General features: G+C 42.1%; 1 protein-coding gene across 2 annotated transcripts in view; it reads left to right on the top strand.

Moving 5' to 3' along the window:
• The window catches only part of LOC121705935 (alpha-1,6-mannosylglycoprotein 6-beta-N-acetylglucosaminyltransferase B-like), a 90,167-nt gene extending 67,594 nt beyond the window's left edge, over positions 1-22,573 (top strand). The window contains exons 10-18 of one of the 2 annotated variants that reach the window (XM_042087304.1): positions 65-198; positions 967-1,097; positions 2,946-2,951; positions 4,903-5,058; positions 5,382-5,528; positions 6,492-6,608; positions 18,585-18,659; positions 19,678-19,949; positions 21,058-22,573. In XM_042087304.1, coding sequence (XP_041943238.1) covers positions 65-198; positions 967-1,097; positions 2,946-2,951; positions 4,903-5,058; positions 5,382-5,528; positions 6,492-6,608; positions 18,585-18,659; positions 19,678-19,949; positions 21,058-21,256 — 1,237 coding nt within the window. In that variant the 3' untranslated portion in view covers positions 21,257-22,573. The remainder of the gene's footprint in view (positions 1-64; positions 199-966; positions 1,098-2,945; positions 2,952-4,902; positions 5,059-5,381; positions 5,529-6,491; positions 6,609-18,584; positions 18,660-19,677; positions 19,950-21,057) is intronic. The other variant, XM_042087305.1, reaches the window with a different exon arrangement.
• Positions 22,574-23,338: the final 765 nt, after the last annotated feature.

The raw sequence follows: 23,338 nt of genomic DNA, 5'->3' as shown, positions 1-23,338 counted from the left end.
TCTTTCTATTTTTCTTTCCTTTTGTTATTTTCCTTTCTTTTATTACTCTCTCTCTCGCACACAGGTGTCATATGCGGGTGATTGACACATTTGGCACAGAGCCTGCCTACAGCCATGAGCAGTATGCCACGCACCACAACTACAGGTCTAACTGGGGCTACTGGAACCTGAACTGCAGGCAATACATGACCATGTTCCGTAAGTTACTCCTAGATCTGTGTGTGTGAGTGTGAGTGTGAGTGTGTGTTCAATACTGTTCAGTACTGCCTTATCTAACCACAGCATTTTAATGAAGAACCATAATTACTAAGAATTACTCTGTAGTCAGTGACAGTGGTACAGTGAAACTATGTGGTGATGCACACAAACAGCACAAAACACACACCAATAACTTTAAATACAGAAACTTCAGTTCAGTTAATTTTGTTTCGTTTTTGACCTCTACTTTAAACTGTTCATCTGTTTCATTTGTCAGTTCTTTATTCTCTTAGTCCTTTTTCAAAATTCTTTGTTTGAGTTAATGAGAAAATAACAGAAAGAGCCGGCGCTTCAGCTCAGTCTGTGTAGGAAGTCACTGATAAGCAAAGGTCACGGTTGACACTGACAATCTCTCAGATTGACTCAATTTAGAACGAGTTACGTGCAGATGAAGACTTCTGCAGCACACGCACGACCAACGCAAGTCCGAGAACACAATGCGCCATCTGGCATTTTTTCCAGTCGCCACTGATGTCAACAAAGTTGCCTTGTTGTCTATTGTTTGTTGACGTCAACAGAGTTGCCTTGTTGTCTATTGTTTGTTGACGTCAACAGAGTTGCCTTGGTGTTTGTTTGTTGACGTCACCAGAGTTGCGTTGTTGTCTATTGTTTGTTGACGTCAACAGTGTTGCCTTGTTTCTATTGTTTGTTGACGTCAACAGTGTTGCCTTGTTGTCTATTGATTGTTGTTATTTGTGCACCCTAAAGCCCACACGCCGGACAACTCGTTCATGGGCTTCGTGGCAGAGGAGCTGAACGAGACAGAGCGGGGAAGTATCCAGAGGAACAAGGTGGCCACTATGGCCGTGGTGTACGGCAAAGAGGTCAGCATGTGGAAGGCAAGTCTGTTGAGTAACTGTAACCATGTGGAAGACAAGTCTGCTGAGTAACTGTAACCATGTGGAAGACAAGTCTGCTGAGTAACTGTAACCATAACTGTGACCCAAAGTGCTTCACAGTTGAGGCAGGCAAACTAAAATGATGCAAAATACATCCCGTGGTATAAGGAATAAGGAATGTGTCATCTTATTCGGTGTATAAATAAAACAAATAATGAATGAGTCTCCCAATGTCAGCACAATATCTGCACCATCAGCAGTGCACGCAGGTGGTCACGCTCTTGAATGGTCCTTTACATGATCATCCACAGGATGTCATTTGCCAAGTAGCAAATACTGCAACTCCCAGCTTCATCCAGTTAAGTCCACATTTCCTCTGCTTCCAGTCCGTACACAAAATCCAAAGCTCTGCCTATTTGTCCATGCCATTGTCAGCAGCCTGTCAACAGATTGTTTATAAGGGCCCATTAAAATGAACTTGGGCCAATGGTTGTCATTGGTATCGACTAATGACAAATATGGACTGGACCATTTCCACTGGTATTCTGTAGAATTCAGCTCAAGTAGGTTTTGATGGTGAAAAAGAGATTACCTTCCAAAAGATGATGGCCAAGCTATCACACCCAGTCGCATGAGTTTCCATCAAGAATTGTGACAGGTATTACATTTCAATACTGCACCTCTGTACACACACGCACGCACACACACACAGATATGGACATACACACACATATGGACATACAGTATATACACACACATACACATACAGTAGACACATGTCACCTCTCTAAAAAGGGAGCTACACCCTAAACGCTAGCATTGATGTTAGCATTGATGTTGACAGAGGCAAAGGGGAAGTGGCCGTGGGCTGAGGCTCGGGTGGAGGATGAGCAGATTGCTTCCTGGGGGATTGTCAGGCTCACTGATAGTCTGGCAATTTGGGTGGCGGCGCAAGATAGCACTCAGGGGGTGTAGCGCAAATAATGTTACCTGTCAGCCTATGACAAATGGAAAGAGAGTGGGGCTTTAGCCACAGTGCAGTCTTCACACTGGGAGCCAAGATGGATTCCTCCACCTGTCAACAGGGGATGTCAATCATCTGGGGGTTTATGTGAGACAAAGCCACCAGAGGGGTCTGGGATTGATTGTATTGTTTGAGTGTGCATTCATGTGTGTGTGTGTGTGTGTTTGTGTATATGTGGATCTTGGTGTTCTCCCTCTCTCTGTCTCCCTCTCTCTCTCTCTTTCTCTGTCTCTGCATACTCTCTCCATCTCTGTATGTTCACATTTGCCCTCAGAGTAACGGGACGTCTCTGTGTCTTTGATGAGCACTTCTGGCTCCCTGCTTTTCGTCTGTCTCTCTTTGTTCTCCTCCTCCCACACCTTGGTGCTTTGTCAACTCCCCGACTCAGTGAATAGTTTCAGGCACTGCTTAGCAGTTTGTGAATTTGAAGGATTGCCATGGCAATCCCCTAGCACTCACATCCACAACACACAGACACACACGCGCACACACACACACACTCATACATATACATACATACACACACACACACACACACACACACACACACACACACACACACACACACACACACACACACACACACACACACACACACACACACACACACACACACACACACACACATACACACACACACAGACATGCTCACACACACACCACATCAGTTCCCCTGTCCTCTGGAGTCAAAGCCATCCTCAGGTGATTCCTCACTATGCAAAGCTCCTCTTATCTTAAGACAGGCAAAAGACTAATTATCTTTTCTTCTTTGTTTGTTTTCCCTCTCCGGTCTCTTTTATCTCACCCATTTGGACTATCCACAGCTGCGGGTATGTACATCTGATCTCCTCATTTTATTACATTTATTAATGTTCGCCTGCTGCCTGAACTCCCCTAACAAATGAGGTTTTTACTTAAAATTAACTTCGTAATACAATGGTGGTGGACCTTTAAGAAACCCCTTTCCTCGTGAATCATTTAAAATCTTTAATGAAGGACCAGCACACCAAAGAACGCAGCTAAGTTTAAAATGAGGTTTTAAAGAATTCTCACCTCAAAGGTTTTAAAAATCCTTTCTTTTTTTTCCAATTAGGAATGAAAAAAGAAAGGTGTCAGAAAGATACTCTCATCCATTTGCTGTGGAGGAAACAGAGCATAGGCAGTATTTAAAAGCCCTTTTACACAGTTCTCCTTATTGATGATGAGCTGCCGTGGGGCTCAACCTTTAGCAGATTAATGGCTCTGGATATCTCCGAACACTCAAATGTGATGAATCACCCAACGAGTCACATAAATTATTTACTGACTAGCGATCTAAATTAGTAAATTTATTTATCATCTTCTTTAAGGAGTATATACTCTACCAAATGAGTATTTGACTCATTTCAGAGGACAGACTGTAGTCTCAGCATTGTTTTTTGTATTGTACAGTATCTCAACCCGTGTTGTTTTTTGGCAGTAGCCAAAACAAATCCAGCCCACTTACCTTCACAATTTAGATTTGGCCAGGGTCATTGAGTTCGTGGCTACCAGATTTGTATCTGATCAGCAGTCGCTGAAGTGTGTCCAATTTGTTTTCGTTGCTGTGAACAAGCTGGGGTCATTGTATGAACTCATGCATGATTCCGTTAATCTTAACCCTAATGTTCTACTCTGACTAGCGTGAGCCCCCACTAGCCTGGCTCCACCCTCCTACCTACTTCCGCTCAATTTTCATTTCCCTTCAGTACGTCATCTGGGTCTGCGGGTTTTCTCCTGCAAAGAGAGATCTGCAGGTCCAATCAGCGAACAGAGGGAGTAACTGAGAACGATGCCGTTGAGGTCGTGCGCTAGTTTGAGCCAGACATGCGTCACAACCAAATGTTAGTGATTGGTTATGGCAGATCTAGAGTGGCTCTGGGCAGATCCAGTAGTTTTAAACAGAGTACTCGCCTTCAAAGAAGTTAACGCTTGGCAATGGAAAGTGGCCAGACTCTCTGTAACCTACATTATGAAATGTACGAGAGTCTGGTAGGACCAGGCTAAGCCCCCACTACCCTCAGCATCAATGTTTGCTCTTTATTATTTCTTTCCCCACATTTCTTTCACTGTGCACAAAAGAAACTCATCTAACAGGCTATTGATATTCAGAGAGAGAGACAGACCTTTGTTAGAAGTCATCGACAGCTCCTTTTAAGCCACTTATTGAAAAGGTAAATTGCTAAGAGAGCTCCCTGATAGCCTGCTGCTCGACACAGCCGCCCCCAGAGTACGGGGAACTAAGGAGTTTGTCACGGTAGTCATCTTTGTGAAGTTTTTAAAGAGTTGGGAGTTCACAGAGAGAGAGGTCTAATATACAGAAGGAGTCGTCTCCACGCTCCAACTTTCATGAAGTCGTGCGTCAATGGCAGCTCTGGCCTAAAGACTACGTATTCTGTGGAACATAAGTGAACATAATCCTTGTGGTTGCTCAGTGGGTCATAGTGAAGTATCACTAAGGTGGTTGTGGTGCCCCTATAGGTTTGGCCACAGTGGGAAGTCCCCAAAAACACAAAGGAATGAAACATCTTGTCCCATGTATACTGTAGATAGACCCTTTCAATCTGTTCCTAGAGGGTTTCCAGTTGAAACATTCAAAACCAACGCAGACTTTTAAACAAAAATTATTTGGACTTCACCATAATGCTCCACATCAGATGAAAGCATAATGCCGAAACATTGATAAAATTAAACTTGAAGCACAGATAGTTCTGAGTGTGCCACGACACTTTTTTCTTGACTCAACGCATCTCTGCCTGGCAGGGAAAGGACAACTTCCTGGCCATCCTGAACCGCTACATGGAGATCCACGGCACTGTCTACTACGAGTCACAGCGCCCCCCGGAGGTGCCGGCCTTCGTCAAGAACCACGGCCTGCTGCCCCAGCATGAGCTCCAGCAGCTCCTGCGCAAAGCCAAGGTGTCTGCTCCCTCTCACAGGGCTTTCAGCCACGCCAGCTGAGGCCATATAGAGACCAAGAATGGAATTAATGTGTGTGTGTGTTTGCGTGTGCATGCGTGTGTGCGTGTACGTGCGTGTGTGTGTGTGTGTGTGTGTGTGCGTGAGCATGCATGTGTGTATTATTACCAGGTTTTTAAATGTATATATCTTTTTTATTACGTGCAGATTTTCTGTGATGTGGTTACTACTGAGTGTGCGTATACATGCTGCGTGTGCTTTGATTACCCTGAGCTTGAGTAGCTTTATGTCTTTTCCTGATCATTCTCTCCATCTCCTTCCAGCTCTTCATTGGCTTTGGCTTCCCTTACGAAGGGCCAGCCCCTCTGGAGGCGATAGCCAATGGCTGCATTTTCCTCCAGCCCAGATTCCAGCCCCCGCACAGCTCCCTCAACCATGAGTTCTTCAGAGGCAAGCCCACATCAAGAGAGGTGAGCTCCCCGCACAGCACTTTCATGTGCTACCGTCATTTCCCAACTATTGCAAAGTATAGCATATATAAGTATACATACTCTTTTGATCTCTTTTAGTTGTGAGGGAAATTTGGTCTCTGCATTTATCCCAATCCGTGAATTATTGAAACACACTCAGCACACAGTGAACACACAGTGAGGTGAAGCACACACTAATCCCGGCGCAGTGAGCTGCCTGCATCAACAACAGCACTCAGGGAGCAGTGAGGGGTTAGGTGCCTTGCTCAAGGGCACTTCAGCCGTGCCTACTGGTCGGGGTTCGAACCAGCAACCCTCTGGTTACAAGTCCGAAGTGCTAACCAGTAGGCCACGGCTGCCCCAAGTTTCTTCAGCTATGAGGTTAATACACGGGGGCAGTTAATATGGTTTTAATATGGTTTTGTTTCTTTTAACTTGCATAAAACACTGTCCTGCGGCTTATACACAATGCGGCTAATACACAAGAAATGACGTACTGTAATGTTATCGTATGGCGCTAAGCTTCTGTTGTGCAACTGTGTTTCTGCATGGCAGCCATACTCAGACATTTGATTCCTCTTGTATCTCATTCCTCTGAGAATGCCAGGCTAGTCATTTGCACTAATTTACAACAAATGAGGTTGTGGTAAGTCACATAGAGTTCAGACTGTCTCACATTTTCTTTATACTGTTTTGTATTGGCTCGCATTATATTTAATTGGCTTTGTACTTTATTTAACTGACCTAGTTTTTTGATGTTTTGAAACGTACTAGTTTAATGCTGGCTCTGCACCTTCAAATAATTTTAACCCTGAAATGTGTTGATTAAGTAAACGTCATTATTTGATTTACTTCTCTGAAGTCATTTATTTAGCAGTTTACAGCAAATGAGTCTCATCTGCAGATGTCATATTGATATTGACAGTGGTCCTAAACAGTGACGTTCTATTCTTTCTTTGCCAGGTCTCTTCCCAGCACCCCTATGCAGAGCAGCACATCGGGAGGCCCCACGTTGTGACGGTGGACTTCAACAACTCTCAGGAGTTTGAAGCAGCCATCCAGGAGATCATGAGAACCAAGGTAATCTACCAGTGCCATGAAGCCTTCAAAAACTATCTTTGAATGTTTGTTCATTAAAGCCATAGTGATATCATTGGATCCCGCTAGAGTCATTCACACAGTCCCAAATGACACTACAGGACTTGGTGACAAAGGTATATGCCAGGCGATATCACCATGACATTACGCTGCTGAAACAAGCCTGTGGTAGTTCACCCACCTAGCCTTCCATGTGATGATAGTCAGATAATGGTTTGTGTATGGATCGGATGTAAAAATCCCAGTGGCGGTAAGGGCACCACAACTTGTCCCACCCAAGTTTGGATCAAATTCTCCTGTAGTTGTGTCTTGTTATTTCCCTGCCTTCCCCAAGGCTGTCTCAAAAGCGTAAAATAGTTTTAGAAGATTGGTCTATTTTTTTTTTTATGAATGCACCGCTATCACATCTGGTATACCTGTAGCTAGTTCCGTTGATAGCGGGAGCTAATTGTTGCAGGTCATGCTCCATGAAATGAACGCTTCAGTTACTGGTGTAGCCTGGCTGTGGGACTTCTCAGGAGGAGATACAGTAGTCTTATCTCTCCCCGCTGCAGATCTCAGCGGTCTGCATAAGTGAATTGTTTTTGAAATGAAGATACAGCAGCAGCAAAGCCTGAGCACACACACACCTGCGCTGGGCTTGGGATGGGCAGCCTCAACATGCGCGCGCGCACACACACACACACACACACCACACACACCACACAGACACACAGACACACACACACACACCTGCGCTCTTCTGGGCTGGGCAGCCTTAACACACACACGCACACACACACAGACTTGCGCTGGGCTGAGCAGCCTGAACACACACACACACACACACACACACACACACACACACACACACCTGCGCTGTGCTGGACTGGGCTAGGCTCACCAATGTGCCAGCCTTCCAGAGGTGCCCCTGCCTACTCCACCTGATCGATGAACTCTACCTGTGGAGGAGAGCGGTGCGTTAATCACCCGAGCTGGGCTCGATCTGTCGTTAGCACAACAAGCAGGCCAGATCAATCCATTTCCGCTCGCTTGCTCTCTCCCTCTCACACACACACACTCCCTCTCTGTCTCTGTCTCTCTCTCTCTCAAATCAAATCAAATCAAATGGTGCTTTATTGACATGAATGAGTAGTTGCCAAAGCTACAAGTATAACATGTTAATAATCAACTTTACATAAGTATTGGTATAGAGATAAAATGAAATAATGAAAGGAAAGTAAAAAAAATATATATAATAATAATGAAAGGATAAATGGTAAATGGTATTAAAAGGACAGTAATAGCTTCAGCAATAGTGCTATACTGTAGGAAAAAATAGAAATAAAAAAAATGTATTATTGTAAACACATTATTTGCCTACACTTGCAGATACATCTACATAAATCAATTTGAGGTAAATAGCAATACCTAATATCAAACATAGTATGTACATGTACACAAAGGGGATAAACTCATCAATATGCCACATACATGAAAGTTACAACTTTTCTCTTGTTTTATGGCAGGTCATAATATAATCTGCAGCTAGGCATGAACAGTTTGGTTCATCTCCCAATAATATATATAGTTTTCTTTGTGGAGATAGATTTTCAAATTCTGTTATATGCTTTTTGAATTCAGCAAAAAAAATGTCCCTTATAGGTGCATATCTGATGCAATTAAGAAGGAAATGTTCCTCGTTTTCTACATCATTTATGCAGAAGCTACAGTTCCTCATATGTCTAGGCACTCATGTTTGTCTATGTCTACCAGTTTCAATGGGTAGGCTATGGTCACTGATTCTGTATTTTGTCAGTGTTGTTCTTTTCTTTCTATCTTTGATCTCATTTAAGTATGGGGCTATACAGTAATTTCTGTTCAGGGTTCTGTATATATCTAGTTTGTCATTCGTTTTTATTTCTTCCCTCCAGAATTTAGTATAATGCATCTGATTTGTGTTGTCAATTTCTTTCAGTATAGATTTTGTCATGTGACTTAGGCTGTTTATGTTATTTTTGTTTGCAATTTGGAATAAGGGGTCACACTTCTGGGTAAGGGACTTGTGCTTGAAAGCCTTATGGTGGTATGTGCCAGCATTGTTTTTTGCCAGATGTAACCAAATTTTGGAGGCCCTTTTGTCGATGTCGATAAGTAAAGGGAACCTCCCCAATTCAGAGCGGCAGGCCAAGTTGGATGATGTTCTATGTACACCCAAGACATCTTTACAGATTTGTAGGTGCAGTAACTCAGTTGGGCCCTTATCTCACTTTTTATAATCAAGCCCGTACAGGGGTCCCCAAATCTCACTGCCATACAGAGCAATAGGCTTGATAATGGAGTCCATAATCTTGAGCCAGAAGTTAGTTGGTGGATTGAATTTATTAAGCTGTTTTTTAATTAAGAAATATGTCCTTCGTGCTTTGTCAGCCAGGTTTTTTGATGCCAGATTAAACCTTCCTGATGATGTCCTAAATAGTTATAATGTGATATTATGGCAGTTTCCCCAATTTTAAAATGGGTTTCTTTTCCTGATTTCTTTTGAAAAAAACATTATTTTTGTTTTGTCAGTATTAATAGGTAATGCCCAATTTTTGCTATATGTTTCGAGAATGCCAAGGCTTTCTTGTAGACCTGCTTTTGATGGCGAAAGTAAGACCATGTCATCTGCAAAGAGAAGGCATTTTATATTTGTGCTGTCAAGTACAAGTCCAGGAGATGTTGATTTGTTGATTGCTACAGCTAGCTCATTGATGAAAATATTAAAGAGTATTGGACTTAGGCTGCAACCTTGCCTAACTCCTCTACCCTGCTTAAGGAACTCTGTTCTGGTGTTATTCATTTTAATACAACATGTATTTTCTTGGTATATGTCTTTTATTATAGAGTAGACATTGCCTTTTATACCACTCTCAATAATTTTTATTAGCATGCCCTCGTGCCAGATGGAATCAAAGGCCTTTTTAAAATCAACAAAGCATGCATAGATCTTTTCTTTACTTGTTTTTTGTACATACTGTTCAGTAAGTGAGTGGAGGGTATAGATGTGGTCGGTGGTTCTAAATTCAGGAAGGAAGCCTATCTGACTTTTGCATAAAATGTTCTTATTATCCAAGAAGGTAAGTATTCTTGTTTTCAGTATATTACAGAAAATGTTACCAAGAATACTCGTGACACAGATCCCACGATAGTTATTTGGGTTCATTTTATCACCATTTTTGTATACTGGGGTTATCAATCCTTGGTTCCATACCCATAATATCCTGTTCTCATAACCAGGTTGAACAGTTTAAGGATTGCTTCTCTTGTCAGTGGAGTACTATGCTTGAGCATTTCTGAGGAGATTATATCAATCCCACAAGCTTTACCATTTTTCAGTGATTTCATTTTTTCATTTAGCTCTGATAGTTTGATTGGGCTGTCTAGATCATTTTGGTATGAAACTGTTTGCTCCATTTTCTTTAGTTTTTTAAGTATTTCTTTTTGGGCTTGGTGTTGTAAATTTTCTTTAAAACTATAGAGCTCTTCGAAATGATTTTTCCAAATGTTTCCATTTGTTAAAAATAATGAGTCCTTTTTTTTTTTAGGGGTCTATTTTGTGCCATATCTTCCAAAAGGTGTTGGTGTCAATGGCCTCCTCAATTTGTTCAAGCTTAGATATATATTTAGATATATAGCATATATTTAGCTTTTTTTGACCTCAAAAGTGATTTGTATTGTTTTAGAGCATCTAAGTACTTCAAGCGTATATCTTGATTGGGGTCTCTATGTTTCTTATTTGAGAGTACTCTTAGGTCGTGCTTAGCCCTAAAACACTCATGATCAAACCATTTTTCCTTTGAGCATTTTTTCTTTCTTGGTTTTTTCATTTTTTCTATGATGCCTGACATATGGGCAATTTTCAAGAATATATTGGTTAGTTCCTCAGCAGCAGAGTCGACACTAGATCTTTCATTCGTGAATTTAGAGAATAAGAAAGTAAATATCATGTTTTCTATGTGTATACTGTTAGATATAGCTTCATACTTTGACTGACTGTCTTTTTTCCATTTGTGTTTATAAAGAATGGGGAGCATTTTTTGGTGTTCATTTTGGACTGGTATTATGTCGATGTTCAAAAGAATTTTGATTTGACAGTGATCTGACATTGGTAGTTGTGGCATGACCATGAAAGCTTTTATCTTTCTATGTGGTAGATCTGTTAAACCATAGTCTATGACAGTATTACAGTACCTAGATGGGATCAGAATGTATGTCTTCCTAGCGAGTCCCCAGATGTTCTTCCATTTAAGATGTATAAACCAAGATTTTTGCATATATGCAATAGTTGTTTCCCACTTTTGTTAGATATGTCATCAAAACTTTCTCTCATAGAAGGGAACTCTAAAGATCCTGTGTTAAACACATTTCTTCCAAATATATGGTCATCTCCTTCTGAACATATATAATCCAGTTCTTTCCCAGTTCTGGCATTAAAATCTCCACAGAGGAGGACTGATCCTTTGGCTTGGAACTGCAATATTTAATTTTGGAGATTTTCAAATGCCAGTTCATCATAGTATGGGGAATTTAGGGGTAGCATCCGGATCCGGCCCGCGAATGAATTATCTATGGCCCCCGGGATGATATTTGGTTAGTATTAGAACCGGCCCGCAGGCCACAGCCACCGGCTGCTGTTTTGCGCATCAATACTCCATTCCCCACAATGCAACGGTAGCCCACGAACTCACTGCGGCGCCGCAAGTGGGCCTCGGCTTAATTATGCTGCTTTCGAGATGTCTCGTAAATGTCTCGTAAATCCGCCGCCCGAGTTGGAAAGTGTAAATTACCCAGCTTTCTTGCGGCATTTTGGGCAGGCACGCCCACTTTACCTCGGAGTACTTGAGGGTACCCCGAGGTGGACGTACGACCTTACAACAAACACGGCTGCGCCCATAGTTGAGATGAGATGGCATGTATTTTTTTTGCATATGTACTGTGTTGGTCATGATTTTGATTTTAAAGTTGATGTAATGCTCTTACACACTAGATTACATTGCTGCTTCAATCCGGTCACCAATTCATGCATTGCACGGTCTTGCTGTGCCTGCAATACAATGTAACAATTTGTTTTCCAGCTGTTTAGCTAGAGGCTACATGTAGCACAAAACAATAACAATGACTAGCCTCCTGCTAATGCCCCTCGTGGCTCGAGAGAAAGGCGTTCCTAAAGCCAGTCATTGGTACATTACATTACATTACATTACATTACATTTAGCAGACACTTCTTGACCAAAGTGACTTCCATATGTCAGCTATATTACAAGGGATCACATTGTCCCCGGAGCAACTTGGGGTTAAGTGCCTTGCTCAAGGGCACAACGGTGGAAGCCGGGAATTGAACCGACAACTTTCAGGCTACTGCACTGCACGCTAGCCAGCTCCTTAACCACTACACTACCACCGCCCCAGGTACATGTTGTACGGGTGAGTGTACGATGATTTACGAGACATCTCGAAAGCAGCATTATTCATCAGTATTCAGTCAGGGCAGATGTCAACTTTCAGCTACCCCCCTCCCCAGTGTTGTGCCTGAACGCGTTCATTGAACGAAAGTCACTCGTTCATATGTATTTTGAGCGAACGTGAACTGAACGTACTGTATTAGGCTACTACTGCCTGATGAACGTTACTGTGAACTCGTTCATTCTGTTGTCTGTGAACGGCACGCTCTTTCAGTTTAACTTCGTTGAATAGGGTGCCAGATTTCTACAGAGCCTTCCACGCGAAAACCCGGCTAAAACACACCGTAAAAAGGCCTTAATATGGCAGCATGCAGGTCACCATTTGTCAAACTATGGGCCGCGGTCCGCAATGTGGACAATGGTCTGCAGAGTGAAGTTATTCCCGGTCCATCGTCTGATAATTTGCTGCGCAATTGGTCAAGGAGCCGCGGACAGAAAAAGAAAACAAACATTTCTGCAATTAGTAGGAAATGTTAATTTGGTGTCATCAAACATAGAGGCATAGAATTAAGTCGTGGTATGAGCGTTTATTCAATGCATGCGTGTGCACGTTGGTAGCAAAGCTAAGCTTTTGGAAGGCTAATTATGAAACGACATTTAATAGAACGACGTGGATTTATGCAACTTCCATAAAAAACAGAGCACAGACTATATAAAACACAGTTTGGCATTAAGTATTAAAGTCAGCCAAAAGCTATTAATTAGTCTTAGTTAAAGATAGTTAAAGATCTCCAGATCAGTGATTTACGCATGATCTGATCCGCCATTTACCATTCACACAAGCTGGTATTGTGTCTCCTGAATCCTTACATTCAGGCATTCAAATTAAATGTAATTAAATAACATATAAATATTCTATCAGTGTATGATGCTTGCATGAGGGAAACATCCCAAAACAACAGCACCCATATAACTGCTGTTGTTTTGAGAAGTATTTCTCATGCAAGCATCATGCAACAAGGCAAAAACAATGAAACTATTGTAGGCCTAATTATATTTTACATTAGTAAAGCAGTACTCTGATGTGCTTTTATGAACAATCTTAGCACTTTAAACATTGACTGTTTTGAAGTGCATGTATAGCAATATAGTATAAAAATAATAATAATTGTGATATCATTATGATAATTTAATGGGGGGTGGGTTCATGTAGGTCGGCCCTATGACCCCAAAGTATGCCTTGACTGGGCCTCAGGTCAAAGAAGTTTGAGAAAGGCTGATGTAGACGACAAAGCAGCAAGGAGGCATCATATGATCATTTAAACAAGTTTTATGACAAGGTCGGTGAGGATGGGAAAAATCGTACATTTGTGCAAACTTTGCCCGCACTTCAGTCACAGTCATTATTCATTTGGGGCAGCCGTGGCACTCTGGACTTGTAACCGGAGGGTTGCCGGTTCGAGCCCCAACCAGCGGGCCGCGGCTGAAGTGCCCTTGAGCAAGGCACCTAACCCCTCACTGCTCCCCGAGCGCCGCTGTGGTTGCAGGCAGCTCACTGCGCCAGGATTAGTGTGTGCTTCACCTCACTGTGTGCTGTGTTTCACTAATTCACGGATTGGGATAAATGCAGAGACCAAATTTCCCTCACGGGATCAAAAGACTATATATACTTATACTTATACTTATACTTTAATCATTAAATAAAATACAGTACACATCTTGGTTCAATAGGTTACGTGCAGTCATTTTAATATGTTGAACCAGTCCGGCCCTCGGCTTGTAGCAAATTTGTTTTTTTGGCCCTCTAATGTATTTGACTTTGACATCCCTGGTCTATATCAAAAGCGGTTGTTCACTTTGTGTGAATGACGCTATTTTCTGCGTCTTTTTTTTATTCCAACCATGGGCACTTTGGAGCAGAAACGAGAACGCGCACACATCCTGAATTACTTACACCTGGCTTGACATAGTCGCTCCTACTCATCCTGGATTGGCATTAGTGAAACGAGTTGAGCTAGGATGACCAGACAACGCTATGTCAAACCTCGCTTTGTCACTTATCTTGGATGTCTTAATTCTGCCTTTGTGAAATACCCCTCGGGTCCCAAAAGCTTGAATTTGGTTGCTTCAATGGCAGATCAGGACAATCTTAATCAAAGGTTATGTATCATCTGTCAAGAAGATAATAAATTGCCTGTAACATGTGAAAAGACAGGACGTGAGAGGATCAAACAAGCTGCTAAAATCCGTGATGATGTGGTTACAAATCGTATCAAAACTCTGATGGGGGATGATGATGAGGATAATGATGATAATAGCATGTTTGTTTACCATAATACCAACAAATGCTACAAGTCATACACTAATTCTCGTAAACTGACATCTATTGAGAAGAAAAGAATTGAAGAATCTAAGGTGTGTGAGACAGAAGATGAGGCTTCTACAAGTGTTAAATTCACAACAACCTTACGAAGAAGTGTTACATCTTGTGCACCTCCAAGTTCTGACAAGGATGCAAGAACATTGCCCTGTGTTATACTGTATGTGGATATATGGAACACAAGAAATGTCGTGACAAGTACAGAATTGATGGTGCAAAGAAACTCATTGCTGCAGCAAAGCATAACCAAGATGTAGTTTTCACACGAATTGCAGATCGACTGAGGGACGATGAAGATAGCTCTATTAAATCAGTCATATCAGCAGATTTATTTTGCCACAATCTCTGTCGCCAGAACTACATGCGAAAATATGAACGTGCCATCAAAGCCAAAGTACTAGAGAAACCAGCCATTACCAACATTAAGCAGGTGCTATTTGCTCATGCTCTTTCATATATTGACAAGCTTTTGGCAAAGGGAGAGTGTTGCACTGTGAGTGATATTGTGGAGTTTGCGTTGAGCCTGTTGGGAGAAGGCGAGGTGCTTACAAGTACCTTCCAGACCCGTGATATGAAAAAGCTGATCCTTGATCACTATGGAGAATTGGTCACAATCGCTCCCAACAGTAGGATAAATGAATCTGACATTTTTTTCTCATCTGACATTAACGCTACTGACTTGGCCATCAAGCTGAATAATCAGGACATAATGAGAGAGGCAGGCACAAAGTTGAGAGAAGTGCTCCTGGAAGTTGATTTTGGTCTGCAAGACAGCTTCCAAAGCAAGACCAGAGCCAACGGAACTGCCATCAAAATGTCTGAAGCCCTTACCACCAAGTCTGCTCACAGTATGTAAGTGTGCAGGCAGGTGTGACAATCGTCGATGTGGCTGTCGTGCTGCTGGAGTTTCATGCACCGTATTCTGCCATGGAAAAATCATCCTGTAAAAACCCATCCCACTAACATGCTTGCACACATACAGTACACTTTGAGAGAAATCAGTATATGGTACACTTTTACTTAATTTGGTATGATGTTATTTTGTATCACTTTTATTGCTACATAATTTTATTTGCACCCAATTGTTTTAATTTATATCATTGTATTAACTCCCAATTAAAATAAAAGTTTAAAGGGGATGTTTATAATTGTTATGTTTCTTCTCTTCATGTCTTCAATGTTAAAAACAATATTAGCAATTAATGCTAAATGTCAGATTTAGTAGAATTAGACTTATTGCTCTCTGTTTTTTTATTCCTGGCCAAGGTCTTCAGAATAGAAAAATGACCTTGACCATTACCTTTTAAAGGAACCGTATGTAAGAAATGTATATGTCACTAGACATTAAGAAATCATGTTCATTTAAAATACTTATATCACTGACAACAGTAGTCCGGCCAGGATATTGTCAAGTTGCAGCCCTCAACTGATGTTGATGTTGTCATATTGTGTTTTGGCCTGATGCGCCACCCTCCACCTATCTACTAATCACAAAGTCAATAGTGTTTCGGCATCCGGGTTGCCAGCTCTGCCAGTCAGAGTGGAGGGGAAGGGGATACACTGCTCTACAGTAATTTGAAAGTGATTGCAGTACCAGTTTTGACCACAATCTTACATATGGTTCCTTTAAGGTCATAAATCATCCAATATGGTCATAACAATATCAGAAATGAATTCCAGATACCATAATACGTCTAAATGGAGGTATTACATGTGTATATTCAGAAACAAAAAAGTTGAATTTTCATCATAGCCGATGGCGGCCATATTTGATTTGACCAGTGCGCAATTCGTGGCACTATGGCGGACCCACTAACTCAGTTCAAGTGATAAATTCCCCTAACACCAAATTGCGAACGGGTCTGCAGGCCAGGTACTGGATTATTCTGGAAATCTACAAAGCAAGCAAATATTTTTGTTTTATTTTGGTTTACATATTTATTTACTAAGGTGTGTAGGGTGAAAATATGATCTGAAATGTGATCTCTTTCTCTCTGTCTCTCTTTCTCTCTATCTTTCTCTCTCTCTTTCTCTCTCTCTGTCTCTTTCTCTCTCTCACTCGCTCGCTGGCGCTGACGCACACGCACACACGCACACACACACACACACACACACACACACACACACAGACAGATAGATAGAGAGTGTGGGGGGGGGGGCAGACACACACACTCTCTCTTTCACACACACATACACACACACACATACACAGATAGAGGCAGACACACACTCTCTTTTACACACACACACACAGGGAGAGAGAGAGTGAGAGAGAGGCAGACACACACACTCTCTTTTTCAAACACACACACACACAGAAAGAAAGAGAGGCAGGGAGAGCAAACAGCTATAGAGGCCACTGCTTCACAGCAGGGTGTCTCTGACTGAACTTATGAGGATGATGGAAGCTTCGTCTGTGTGAATGATATTACTGAATCAATGTCGTGAAAAGAAAAATATGCACCATTAAAAAAGTAATTTGTATGTCAGGGAAACTACTGTTGCAAAACCACAAAATGTCTCTTTGGTATTGGTCCATCTCTTGGTGATTAAAAGGACAGAGACGTCTACAAGGGTAGCATGAAAAGTATGGGTTGTGTACAGGATCCCTGCTGCACAGAGGAGTAGTGGTAAAATAAGAGGTGGGTAAACTATGAATTCTGTGATCAGAGTAAGGTGGATTGTGCCATGCGGTATCGGATTTTTAAAATGGCATTCAGAACATGTTTGATGATGGTAGAGGTTATTGTATATGTTTATAACAATACCAATGGTATTAAATGATTCCTAGATTGTTGATGAGTGTACATATTGTGAATGTGGATAATACAGGGTAATTTTTTAATGTTAAAAGTTGAAATTGGTGGATAAACTCTAATAAGAGATGGATAAACTCTAATAAGAGGTGGATAAACTCTAATAAGAGGTGGATAAAGTGTGTTTACTTGTGTTTAGCCTCCACGTCATCCCTGCTGCTGTGTGGAGGTGTGCACAAGGGGAGAATATTCCCATGGGCGAGTTTGGCTCACTAAAGTTAAGTAGGCAAGCACCAACTGAAATGGATTCTTTTAACAAGAATCAGGGGAGCTGTAGTGTGAGTTGGCTCATATGCTGCCTATGATGGTAGTTTTGAGGGCAAAAGATTCCTTCGAGAAGTTCGGATCTCAGAAGAATCTCAGTAGTGAATGTCAACTGAAATGAATTCCTTTGACAATATGACAATTGATAAGACTTTATCTCGGTGCTTTGTGTGTGTGTGTGTGTGTGTGTGTGTGCGTGTGTGCGCTCGGCGCTTTGTGTGAGTGTGTGTGTGAGTGTGTGTGTGTGTGTGTGTATGCGTGCATATGCGTGCATATGCCTCCCCTTTGTACAGAAAACGCCCGAGGCAAAGCTCACTCCGGAATAGCTGATGAGGCGGTTGATACACTTCATTTGAGTCAGATGAAATAAACTAATAAGAATGAAAATAAACTCCAAACGGGATCATTTGTCATGTTAAACGCCACAGCACTTACAGGGCTTCTCCTCTGTAGCAAGGCCAGGAGGCTCCTTCCATTACTAGTGAGAGGGTCTGTTCAGACGAAGCCAGATCACAACAGAGACTTCACTCACGTCTTCTTGGTCCTCATTGAGCATGCAGACCTCCTCACTCAAATAATCATACACAATTTAACCCAGTGCAAAAAGGCCCGGCAGCAAAATTTGACACTTATTATTCATTACATCTTTCATTATATGGGACATGACTGAAACTCCGAGTGAGCTGAGAACCAGGGAGTAAAAAGCAATGAGGGGTGAAGGAGGGAAGTGGTCCAGAGCAGGCGTTGCCATCGCTAAGGCCTGTCTGAGAGACGATAAGACTCAAACGATGCATGATGAAGTGGATGTTATTTACACTCAAACCCATTTTCTAGTAAGTTGATCTAATCAGGTTTCGCTCTGAATTGAATCGATATGAGGGCAATTAAACCATAATGCATATGACTTTGTAGCAATCGGGTGCTGTGCATTTATTCTTAATCATGGTAATGGGTTAGGCATACACATTTACCATATTGTTACCTGTGACTGAAGTTAGAAAGCTGTGTTGATGGAGGAGGTGATAATAATGAGATTCGTGTGTGTGTGTGTGTGTGTGTGTGTGTCTATTTCCAGGTGGAGCCTTACCTGCCCTTTGAGTACACCTGTGAGGGAATGCTGGAGAGAGTTAATGCCTACATTGAGCATCAGGTAGGTTCTCCACACACGCACACACACACACACACATTCAGAGATGCACAGTATGTTTAGCTATTTTGTGAGCTGTCTGTTCCCATGGAGTGGCCTGACAGCCAGAGTGAAATGGGGAAATAGAAGCCAGTGACCTCTTCTGATCCCTTTACCAGCCTCTATCTGAGACCTGTCACACACTTCATCACTGTCACACGCACACACACACATACACACACACACACACACACACACACACACACACAGAGAGAATTTAAACACTGTTTGTCAGAGCCTGGCACCCACAGTGTGTGTTCAGCCTACTGATCCAATACTGATTTCCATCCCTCTGTCTCGCTCTCTCTCACACTCTCACTCTTTCTATCTCTCTGTCTCTCCTTCACAACCAGACACACAAACACTTTTACACACATGGACACACACACATGACCAGGGGTCAGTGCATTCGCTGCCGGTTCTGTTTGCCCGATGAGTATGTGGAGTGGAGAGAGCTGGAGGCCGGTGCCTGCCCCAGGCTAGTGGAGCAAGAGCAGCCTGAGTTCCAGCCCGCTATATGAGCTCCATGTTCTGGGGGGTCAGACCGAGATGCTGCTGGGCAGAACAGCGGAGCCCCCTGAAGTCAATACCAGACTCTGTCTTACGCTTATGCAACTGAAAAAACAATGTTATTTTGTGTGTCCAACTTTAGCAAGAGTTATGATGATATAATCAGTATTACGTTGAGTATATCCTGTAACCCCTGTTACTGTGTACTGTATGAATTTTACTGTGTACTGTATGAATTTCCATTTTACCCAGCAAATAGAAAATACGTATTTTGGCGTAGTGCCTCACACGTCTGTACAATAAAAAGATATGCAAAGATAAACAAGCATCACAAATCACAATCACATCTTTGTAGTTCAGACTTTCTTTACTTTTATGTTGAAGAACCAGATGCATGGGTGGAGAGATGTGACTGATTGTTTGTCAGTTGATTGATCACAAACACATGTTGCCATTCTCTACTCTGCTTTAGGACTTTTGCCACCCTGATGCCCCGTTTCCCCCTGTGAACGCCTCAAAGTCCTGGCCGGGCAGTCCCCCCAGCCCCTTCATGCTGCTGCCCAACACGAGCACACTGGTCTGGGCCCCCAACGTCACAGCGCCGCTCTGCTGGCCACCGCTCTCCGCCATGCTGCTGCTGCTGGCCCCCGAGGGCCTCTCGTGTGTGCGGGCGTGCCAGGAGGAGAGTCTGGTGTGTGAGCCGGCCTTCTTCCCGTACGTCAACAACCTGGAGGCGTTAAGCGGGTGAGTGGCCTGTGTGTTGGTGAGGCAGTGAGTGGAGGCAGTGAGTGGCCTGTGTGCAGATGGAACTGCATCTGTGTACGTGTGAATGAGCGCTACCAACAGCTGGCTAAATCTAGCACTTACCACTTTCCCAGCACTTTCCCCCTTATAGAACTGCCACTTGACACTATGCGAATAGTACTTATTGCTGCACTAACATGTCCTTGTCGCACTGTACCTTAGTTGTTTCCCTTTTTTGTATCTCTTTAGATAAAAACATCAGATAAATGACTAAATGTAAATGTAATTGAATGTGTACACGTATACTGTACCTTTTTTACATCCAAAGTGCTTTACATGCATACAAGGAGGACTCATTTCATCATCAGTGATGTGTAGTGCCCACATGCTTAGTTGGCCGTGCTCTAAGTCTCTAAGTCTAAGTCTATATGTATTCAAGACAGAGACATCCAGGCCCCAAACAGAAGTACAAAACAAAACAGCAGTAAAATGAGAAGCAGAATCGGGAACATCACGTGAACAGGGCCATCCCAGCTGTGTGAAACTTACCTAAGCATCATTCTGTGCTAATCCAGCAGCTGTTTCTTGTGCTCTCGCCTCCCACTGTCTTCTCCCTCACGGCAGGGTAAACAAAGCTGACTGTTCCCTGGGATCTCCCTCAAACTGCCCACCTCTTCTTTTTTACCTCTCCATCCCTCCCTCTCTCTCTCCTACTCTCCTTCTCTCCCTCCGTCTTTCTTTGTCTCCATCTGCCTTTCTTCCTCTCAATCTCCTCTCCTTCTCTCCCTCCATCCCTCTCTCTTCCCTGTCTCTCCCTCCATCCCTCTCTCGCTCTCTCTCTCCTACTGTAATTTCATCCCTCTCTCTCTTCCTGGCCTTCCAAACTTAGTCAATCATATATTTTCTTCTTTTTTTTCTGTTTTTCCTATATTACAATAAAGCTGTTTGAAATGTTCTGTCTCTCCCTCCCTCTCTCTCCTACTCTTCATCCCTCTCTTTCTCCCTTCCTAGCTTAGTCAATGACATATTTTCATTCTTTTGTATTCTTTACAAATTGTTCTTGGTATATTCCAATAAAGCTGTATGAAATGTTCGGTATCTCCCGCAGGCTGCAGGTGCAGTGTGAGGCTCTAGAGGAGGAGGTGAGCCACCTATACCCGGCCGTCTCTCTGGAGGAGGGCGAGTGCTTCATGCAGAAGGAGCCGCTGCTGTACAGCTGCGCGGGGGAAGGGCCCAAGCTGCGCCGCCTCTGTCCCTGCCGGGACTCCATCCAGGGCCAGGAGGCACTGTGCAGAGACTGCTTATGATGGGGGACCCACCGCACCTGCTCACCACCAGAGGAGGGAAGCTGAGAGGCTAGTTCAGAGCCCGCTGCACCAGTAGGCCATGGGAAGGAGTCAGTTGCGGAACTACAGAGAGGAAAAACCGCTGGACCGCAGAGGTCCTTGGTCGAGGTTGATTCCGAGGACGAGTCCCCCCCCCCCCATGTAGTCCTATGCCTCTCCTCCAACAGCTCTCCCCCAGTGATGTGATTGATTAATGAGAGGTGTGCGGGTGGCTGGGCTACTGAGTCCACTGATGGGAAACTACAGGCTTCTGACGTGCAAGATGACGACCTCTGCTAAGGCTGGTGGCTACTAAGAGATAGAAGATGGCAGAGGGCACTTAATCTTACACAGGTTTGGGTTCTCCTTAATGATGTGGATGGTAATGTCAACAGGCCAAATTTGCATGGCATTTTACAAGGGTGCCCTTTCCCCAAACACATTAAAAATGATAATAACCAGTTTTGTTCATAATGGGAATGTGCAGTTGATGAGGTAAAGAGAAAGATAATCAGGCTTCAGGCTGTCTTTATTTTTGGTGATTTGTAAGAACATCAAAATACAATTTGCACTGAAAACCATTAGGAAAATGTGCCTAATGGGTACAAATTAATTATTTATGTACAATATTTATTTATTTATTTATTTATTTATTTATTTACTTACCCATCCTTGTTTTAAATTGGGGCAAAACGGTCATAAAAACCTCTGTCTCGTCTGTGAAAATAACCTGAAAGATTGTGAGTATCAAGTGCTAGATTCAAGGAATCTTTGCCATGACTTTTGTTACATTGTGTCAAACACATCAACAAAGTTTTTGCAGCCACTTCCCATAGTCTTTTCAGAACATGATATGGCAGGCTACTCTCCCATATAATATGACATGAGGTGGTCATGGAGATGGAGATTCAGCTGACCTCTTTAATGGCTCTGTGCTTTGAATGTACATAAGAGCATGATACGAATGAAAGACTGAGCTATTGCTGAAATGATCACTGTGAAAGTTCATCGCAAAATCGATGGGAATGATTAAACTCAGCATGCCAGACATCATTCTAAATTATTGATATGAACTTGATTAGGTTTACTCTGACATGCATACTTTATCTGTACATGAAATTCAGAATTTACTTAATTGTCATTGTTTTGTTTTGTATGAAAAACATGTAACTTGATTCTCTTGACAAGGTCTTTGTGTAAGTCACGATTTCTAATAAACTAATTTATCTGTAGCGTGTACTTGGCTCCCTCATCATAGCAACTGTTAAGTCTGAGTGATCTCTGAAGAAGAGGTCGTCCTTCAGCACAGTCCGTTCTGTACGTGCAGCCGTACGTGTTTAGAATCTAATGCTTATGGTTATGGTTCTTGGCAGACGCATTTTGCCGAAGCGTTGTACAGTAATATGAATAAACATCATCATTAAAACAGTTATATTTAGTCATATTAGCCTGATTAAAAAAAAAACACTTAAGGGGCGAAATCATTTTAACAGAATAATAATATCAAATCGTCATCATAAAAATAACCATTAAACATACACAGTACAACATATACAACATATAAACATACACAGTACAACATATACACAACAACATACAACATATAAACATACACAGTACAACATATAAACATATACACAACAACATATACAACATATAAACATACACAGTACAACATATACAACATATACACATACACAGTACAACATATAAACATATACACAACAACATATACAACATATAAACATACACAACAACATATACAACATATAAACATACACAGTACAACATATACACAACAACATATAAACATACACACAACAACATATACAACATATAAACATACACAGTACAACATATACAACATATAAACATACACAGTACAACATATAAACATACACACAACAATATATACAACATATAACCATACAGAGTACAACATATAAACATATACACAACAACATATACAACATATAAACATACAAAGTACAACATATAAACATAAACATACACAGTACAACATACAACATATAAACATACACAGTACAACATATAAACATGAAC

Source organism: Alosa sapidissima, chromosome 3 (assembly GCF_018492685.1).
Source record: "Alosa sapidissima isolate fAloSap1 chromosome 3, fAloSap1.pri, whole genome shotgun sequence".
NCBI lineage: Eukaryota > Metazoa > Chordata > Actinopteri > Clupeiformes > Clupeidae > Alosa > Alosa sapidissima.
This window is presented reverse-complemented; position numbering and strand designations above follow the sequence as displayed.